The 8,662-nt window shown below is 34.5% G+C and overlaps 1 protein-coding gene across 1 annotated transcript in view; it reads left to right on the forward strand.

Moving 5' to 3' along the window:
• LRCH2 (leucine rich repeats and calponin homology domain containing 2) overlaps positions 1-8,662 on the forward strand; it is a 69,585-nt gene that overhangs the window by 26,990 nt on the left and 33,933 nt on the right. Inside the window, exons 11-13 of the mRNA XM_059386254.1 lie at positions 504-552; positions 631-747; positions 8,372-8,416. Coding sequence (XP_059242237.1) covers positions 504-552; positions 631-747; positions 8,372-8,416 — 211 coding nt within the window. The remainder of the gene's footprint in view (positions 1-503; positions 553-630; positions 748-8,371; positions 8,417-8,662) is intronic.

The following is an 8,662-nucleotide window of genomic DNA, read 5'->3' on the forward strand; positions in this document are numbered from 1 at the left end:
CAAAAATAGATGAGAAGAATTTCAGCCATAGCCCCTGTGTGTCAAAATGAAGGGTTAGAGGTTCATAATCTGTAATTCAATAGTCAAAAAGGAATTACTCCTCTAATCTCTTTGGCATTTAAACAAAATAAATTTGTATAAAATTATTAGATTTTTGTTTTTTATGATTTAATGTAATAAGCATTCTGTTTTTTCACTGTATGTCTAGGTATTACATTTCTCTTGGCCTCTAAAAAGTCCTTAGAGTAGTCTTTTGCATATTAAATAAAAGAATTTTGAGTTTTTTAAAGGAATAGAAGTGATTGGGAACTTAAATATGTTGTTCTGGACTTTAAGTTTTATATGTTATTAGTTCAAACTATAGACATGGGTAAATTTTTTAGATTTCTGGTATTAAAAAAAAAGAGAGAGTGAGAGGGAGAGACAACTCTTTATTGTTCATAATAAATTCCTAAGGGTAAGTTTAAATTTTTTACCATATTAAGGCATCTTTAATTTTGTAGTGTCTCAGCAGATGAAGTTAATTCACCGTTATCACCCCTCACATGGCAGGTAAGAGGAAAATGAATTCCTGTTATATCTAATATTTTGTTCTCATTTATTTAGTTAAAAGAAATTGTCTTATTACAGCCCTTAGAAAATCAGAAGGATCAAATAGATGAACAGCAGTGGCCAGAATCTCAACCTATAATCTGGCAGAGTGAAGAAAGGAGGCGGAGCAAACAGATTAGAAAAGAATATTTCAAGGTACTTCTTATTAAATTGCAAAATTTACTTTGTAATTATTAGCTTTGGTTTTATAAGTTTTGAATTAATAAGGTAGCCCATAACTCTAGTTACATGTAGTAAATGTGCTATCTTATCTTGGTTTCCCACATGCATAGGTATATATAATATGATCCAGTTAAATATATGAAATTTTAGTAATTCAGAATAATTAAGAATGACTCTGTAGATCAATGTGAATTGTGATTTACCAGATACTTGACATGAAAGTTGAATGTTTGCTATACTGCTAGTTGTAGCAATATGTAGTTATGTTTTAAAAGAACTTGCTAGAAAAGTCTTTCAGTAGATTTGTTTCACTATATAGTTCACATGTATTTGCAATTAGCATTTAACTGTTTCTGTCTAAATAAATGCTACTTACGTGGCTCTAAAAATGCTTGAAATTGTTTCTCCCCCATTTTTTCTTCTTGCTACCTTAGTAGATTTCTCAAGATGATCTTTTATCTTAGGTAAATTAAAAGTTTAGATTATTTGAATCATCCCAAATTTCTAGTTAACGGGGTTTTAGTGAAATTTTACTGTGTATACCCTTATAAATATTGTAATATTATTCATTTGTGGTTAAAGTCTGCTATGTTTATAGAAACCAGTGGAATTAGCATAATCTTCAGTACTAGTCAGAATCCATTACTGGAATTCCTGACTCAGATGAACAGTACAGGAAAGCTTCCTGCCCCATGAATACCAAATTCTGTTGTTTTTGTGCACCTGTTCCCCAAGCCTATTTTTTATTTAATAATAATAATTTTATGTAAATATGTAGTTCTATGCTAAATTATAGGTAGTTTGAGGTTTATATCATTAATGGATAGGATTGTATTTCATGTTTTTCTCTGTTTGGTAGAAGCGGTTATATGTACACGTTGATCGGTTTACTTGAATATAACATATTTTGAAGTGGTATCATATGACCAAAACAATAATGTTAGGTGTCGTAGCAAGCCTGTGATAAGTTTCATACTTCTATGAGTAATTAATTACTGAATCCTTTTATTGAGCTTCATATTACCTGGTCCATATGAGAGATCATGAAGAAATAAGAGATAGGGAAAAAAAAAAAAAGGACATTCTAAGCAGAACCCTGGTCAGTAGTGGTCAAAATCTGTTTATCCCAGGTCTTTACAGATCTGCAGCTATATTTACATTCTGACACTTATTTCAGAATCTCCTCTTTCAGTTTAAAGGACCTTGAACAAAGGCACTGAGTTAAATTTGTTAGTAGATAAAACCTGACGGATGAGGGATGATGTGGAGGAAATTTTAGTTTTTCAGACTAATGGAATAGATTTTGGTATTTATTTGATCTGCTAGTAAAGTAAAAGCACCTAAATTCTGACAGTTTATCAAAACACTTGCATAGCACTTACTAAGTGCCAGGTACTGTTCTAAGTACTTTACAAGTATCAATTAATTTAATATTCATAACGGCCCTATGAAGTAAGTACAATTATCATTCCTATTTTACAGATAGGGAAATTAAGGCACAGAGAGGCTAAATAATATGCTTTGCCTCACTTAGGTAATAAGCAGTTGAGCTAAGATTTGAACCCAGAGCTTATGCTACATTGCCTGTTTATCTACTGTGGATAACCTGATATCAAATGAAAACTTTCAGATTAATACAGTTTTATTGTTTTTAAAAATACAGTAACCCAAGTGAACTTCTCAATAAAGTCTTAACAGAAGACTCAGTGAGCCTTTAAAAAATAGTTGTTTGATTTAATAGCATCATTTGTTAAATATTTTATTTTTAAGACTTAAGCATACCTCCTATAATATTTCTATTTTATAAGCACTAAAAGATTGAATGAGGTAGTGTTTGAAATATTCATTACATTATCTGCATTTAACAAATGTTAATTGCTTCCATGCTTTTAGTAAAGTGGGTGCAAAATTTAGCTTTAGTCATTGGGAAATATTTCAAGGAGATATGTAGTTCTCCTTAGCAGTCAGAAGATGTCAGTGTTAGGACACTGAAAAAAATGGAATGTCAACAGTTTTTTCCTAAGCTGTAAAAAAAAATATAAACCTGAAATTACTACTGTCTAAGTCAAAACCATTGTTCAGAACTTCCAGTATTTTCTTAAGACATCGTTGATACCTATGAAGTGTCTTTATTTTAAAAATGAAATTTCTCTTAATCACCCATCTACCAAGAATTAAAAGGGTTATTCATAGGATATATTACTGAATTTAATCTGGATTTATAGTTGATTAAACACGAAAATATGCTACTTTAGAGATATATATCCAAATAATACCAAGCTCACTCAGTGAGAGCCCCGTTAGCTTTGTGGTGTTAAGAAACATACAGAGATTTTGTGCAACTTTATCCCAGCACATGTAAATGACTGAGCCACAAGATTTCTTTGTGTTCCATGGTAAATTATTAATGGCACTGTTGTTATTCAATATATTTATTGAAAGTGTTTGTGTGTATGTTTGTGTGCATGGGTCTCTTTATATATTATTTCTCAGTTGCCAAGACTGATCTTGGATAGTAACGTTTTTCAGGTAAGCCTCTGAAACTGAGTATAAAAGGTTTCAACATATTGGCCAGATTATGTGAGCAAGAAGATAAATTGGGTCAGATTATATGAGTAAAAAAATCATTGCAGGAGAGTTACACTAACTCTTCTAGACTCCCAGACCACTCTTGTGTAGATTACTACTCTACTAAATAAAATAATGTCCTCATTGTCAAAATAAAGTCACTGCATTTTTAAAGTAAACATATTTCAGGAAATACATTACTTTATTAAAAATCTCTTAAAGAAAGGCAAATGTAGATTACATTTTACAGAAGTGTATTAATACTTTTAATAAGACTCACAACAAAATATGAACGTCTAATTTTTGATAATTTATGTTTAATGTAAATTAGTAGCTTTAATTTCTTCTAAAAATAATAATACATAGATTTCTAAATGCACTTGGTTGATTTCTAATCAAGAAAGTTAAAAAGCATTAACATAACTATACCATATTAGTTTTAAGGATTATTTGATTTATTGAAATGCCATATGTATTTGTATACAAATGTATCATATTGCTGTTATGATAAAACATTATAATGACCCTTAAATAAATATCTGATTTCATAAATATAGTATATGTGCATTTAAAGGCTAATGCCAAGGAAAATATTTTTATGTATTTTCTCTGATCATGACTAATTTTATCCTAGAATAGGGAAGCCAACTGGATTTGTGAAATAACCTGATTTGTTTTGTTCTAAGTCAGAGTTTGCACAAGTTAATAGCTCTTCTGTGAAATTAACATAAGCTTCAGAAGTAAACTGACCTTTTTTGTTTCTCTGGTTTGTAAATAGGTCTTTACTAAATTATTTGAATTTAGATATAATAAACTTTAGTTATTCAGACTAATACTAATTGAGGAATCTGTGCAGTAGTGCAAACTAAAGAGTGCCTTCCTAAGTTTTCATATATCATGGATATTTTTAATTAGAAGTGTAGTGGAGTTATAGTACTACAAGTCTCATTATCTGTGTTCTTGACCTCATTACACTCGGTTTCTTTTCTTTATCAGTTATTCACTCACTTTTCTATATTCTTTCCATGTCTTTACTTTCGATCGGATACATGAGCTCAGACCTCTGCAGTTATCCCAAGTCCCCTTGGAGCTGTTGCCTTGTCTCTTTCCTTTTAGGGCCAGACTTACCATTTCTATATCTCCAGGTTCTGATCACTCCTTAACCGACCACAGTTTGGGTTCTGCTTCCACTTCTCCATTGAAATAACCTCTTACCTAGAGCTTAACATGTACCTAAGATTTTTTTTTTTTAAATTTTATTTATTTATTCGACAGAGAGAGAGCACAAGCAAGGGGAGCAGCAGGCAGAGGGAGAGGGGAGGGAGAGGGAGAAGCAGACTCTCTATTTGAGCAGGGAGCCTGATTTGGGACTTCATCCCAGGACCCTGAGATCATGACCTGAGCTGAAGGCAGAGGCTTAACCAACTGAGCCACTCAGGCACCCCTGTACCTAAGAATATGACAGTGATTACTACCACTTATCTCTTCTTGAAACTTCTTTCTTGTTTTCTATCTCATTTTTCTTCCTTGGTTTTTCTGTTTTCTTTTGGATGGTCTTGTTTAACTTCTCTTCTGACTTTGCTTCTGCTTGCTTTTAGGGGTTCATCTTCTTTTCATTACCCTAAAAATGCTCTCTGAAGCTTTTATGACTCCAGATGTCTCATAGTCTCGGCGGGGATGGGGGGTGTCTAAATTTACATCCCACAGCTTTTTTCCTAGTCTCCAGACCTGTGTTTTAATTGTCTGGTTGCCCTACATGTATTTCAAGTTTGATACGTCTCTCCCTCTTGCCCTTCTCCTGCAGAGAAGTTGCTCTTCCTCTCTATTCTTTATTCGAGTTAATGGTAGCAATGTCTATCCAGTTGTCTGTGCTCTATACCTCTGTCCTCCTGGATCCTTCCGTCTCTTATTCTTCTCACCTAATTCATCACCAGGATGTTAATTATATGTCCTTTCTCCAATTCATCATTTCTTCTCCATCTCTACTGCCCTTGCTTTTGTTGGAACCCTCATTCTTTCTTGTCTAGGCAAATGTAATAACTTCTTTTTTTTTTTTTTAAAGATTTTATTTATTTATTTAACAGAGAGAGAGAGAGAGAGAGAGATATGACAAGTGGGCAGAGAGGCAGGCAGAGAGAGGGGGAAGCAGGCTCCTGGCTGAGCAGAGAGCCTGATGTGGGGCTCGATTCCAGGACCCTGGGGTCATGACCTGAGGCGAAGGCAGAGGCTTAACCCACTGCGCCACCCAGGTGCCCCGTAATAACTTCTTAATTGGCCTCCCTATCTGTAATTTCACAGTCCTTAGAGAAATCCCCTGGCTTAAATTTGTTTCATGGTTCTCTGTTATCAGTAACACAAAGTTTGGGCTTTTAAGAAACTTCAGACACTGTGTTCATCTACTTCTCTAAATTTTATTACCTGCTACAATTCACTCTCCTCACTAGCCATACTGCTATTATTTTTAAAAGAGTTATTTCTTTATTTAATTTTAGTTTGAGAGGGCATGGGTGGGGAAGGGCAGAGGGAGAAGGAGAGAGAAATCTCAAGTAGACTCCCCGCTGAGTGTGGAGCCTGCCCAGCAGGGGCCTCAGTCTCACAACCTTGAGATCATGACCTCAGCCAAACCCAAGAGTTTGAAGCTTAACTGACTGTGCCACCCAGGCGCCCCGCCATACCACTACTTTTTGTTTTCTACATAGGCTAAGCTTTTTTATTCCTCTGTGCTTTCCTTCTGAGGATGCCCACTAGCTCTTTTTATTCCTGGCAAACTTATACTAATCTTTCAGGATTTAGAGATGGTAGTAGAGCATAGTGGTTTAGAGCCTTGGCTTCTAGAATCAAGATGCTTTGGTTCCAGTTTTTAACTTGGATATTCACTAACTGTGTGACCTTGACAAATCACCTGACCTTGCTGAGCTTAATTTTTTTCTATCCTCGAATGACTCTGATAGTATCTTCTTTTACAGGATTCTATAACTACTGAATTACTTGATAATGTGAAGTGGTTATGAGAATAGCACTTGCCACAAAATATACATTTAATAAATATTAGCTTATCATTCACTCCAATGTCATTCTTTTTTTGTTTTTGTTTTTGTACCAGTCTTCTTTTATCAGGTATTAATTCTCAGTTAAAGTAGGAAAGGATTCAACAAATATCAGTGATGCCTGACAGAGAAGGTCAAGGTCAGGAATGCAGACTGCACCCTCCACACTGGGCCCTCTTCAGTGGTACATATGTGGCTGTTGATGTTTGAGTTCCTTGAGTGAAAGGCAGTAGTTGAAAAGCATGTAAGATGCCAACAACTTAGAAACCCCAGTGATGGTCCCTTTCTTCACATTGTCGTACTTGTAATACTGGTAGTAACCTCTTTGAAAAATCCCAGCAGTGCCTTTAGGAGTGAGATCCTGCAACGGTATTCAACTTAGCAGCTCCTCTGTCCATGAATTTCTTCTCTTTTACTCTTATGACTGATGCCATCTTCAGGTCCTAGGGTCTTCTGTGCAAATGTCATTCTTTTTCTTTCTTATTTTTTTTTTTAAGATTTTATTTATTTATTTGACAGACGAAGATCACAAGTAGGCAGAGAGGCAGCCGGGGTGGGGGGAAGCAGGCTCTGTGCTGAGCAGAGCGCCCGACGTGGGGCTTGATCCCAGGACTCTGGGACCACGACCTGAGCCAAAGGCAGAGGCTTTAACCCACTGAGCCACCCAGGTGCCCCGTCACTCTTGTTGAAGTAGAGTAGAACCAAGAACACAAATTGTCTGCAAGCATCATGCCTAGGGATGGCAAGTAGGTTTTTTCACACGTCACAACTCCATTCAGTGGCTATCTGGAACACTGGGTGTAAACATATTGAGATTATGTCTGGAATCAGCTGGAGAGAGCACCCTGGTAGATTAGTGATAGCTGTCATAAATCACGGGAGAGACAGTGAAGGAATTTAGGTTTGATATTTGTAATCCCTAATACTGCTTGCCTCCCAGTCTGTGGTTGAGCTCTCAGGTAGATTATCTAGTTTTCCAAGAGTTATGAATTATAAAGCTGCATAAGTAAAGAGGGCCATCAAGTAGAACTTTGAATGCCAGGTAAAGAAATTTGAACATAATTTGAAAGTAGGTTTTTCAGTAGGGGAGTCATGAGTTGCAAGTAGTGTTTTGAGTGTTTTAATCTGGCACTGATTTGCAGGATTATTTGTGGTGAGTAGGATTGAGAAATAATAACCGTAGAGGACTTTGAAACAAGAACTATAGTGGTTGTCACACTGTATTTCTTTAATTCTTGATTCTAAAAACAAGCACTTTTTCACACACTAGCATTTTTTATTTTAAGCATATGGCCTTGTGCCTCAGTATAAAATGCAGATAATAGTATTCACTTTAGCATTGTTAGGACGATTAAATGGGTTGATACATGTAACACACTTTTGATAGTGCCTGGTGTTTAGTAAACGCTTCTATAAGTATTAGTTATTATCACTATTACTGTTATTGTATGATCAATATATATACCTAACATACTGCTTTTGTTTTTGTTTTTGTTTTTTTTTACATGAAATCAGTAGTTTTCTTAACAATAAATGGCATTTTTGAATGGTGAGATTACCCACTAGGTGTGAGGTAATGTGGGCCTAGGATAAGTTGGTAGTTGTACGAATTTGGAAGTAAGCCTGAGAGACATTACAGAAAAAATTGACAATGATGTTTTGGATATAGTGTATTAAGAAAAACAGAGAGAAAAACAGAGAGTTTAAGACAACTTTCAGATAGAAAATTTGAATGAATGGGAAGTGGATTGGCTCAGGAAGGAAATGTTAATAGATATATAGAACAATGCCATGAAACCACTGTTTGTGTTAGCTATTAGTAACTGGTGGGACGGTTTAAATTGGTTATATAATTAAAGTTAGTATCATAATTTAATAAATTTACTAATATGAATTTGAATAAACCTTACATATAATTTACTACTGATAGAGAACTCGTGTGTTCAAAGAAAAATAAAGTGTATGTTTTAAATATTTTTCAGTATAAATCATCAAGGAAGAGTTCAAGTGGCAATGAAAAGGATGAGGTGAGAAAAGGGGGGTAATAGTAGCAATTATTTAAAAATATTTACTTTTTATATGTATTTGGCTCATTCAGAGTAAAATGTAATACCTCTGTCAGTTTCTTGGTTAGTGATTTAATGCATGGGTTTTTTCCAATAATAAAAGCTGAGCATCATCATGCAATTGTTAATTTAATCATGTAATTTCCATATATCCTTTATTTTGAACAGAATTTCTAATAGTTCAGTTTTTTTTTTTTTTTTTTTTTT

This window comes from Mustela nigripes, chromosome X (genome assembly GCF_022355385.1).
Source record: "Mustela nigripes isolate SB6536 chromosome X, MUSNIG.SB6536, whole genome shotgun sequence".
Classification (NCBI taxonomy): domain Eukaryota; kingdom Metazoa; phylum Chordata; class Mammalia; order Carnivora; family Mustelidae; genus Mustela; species Mustela nigripes.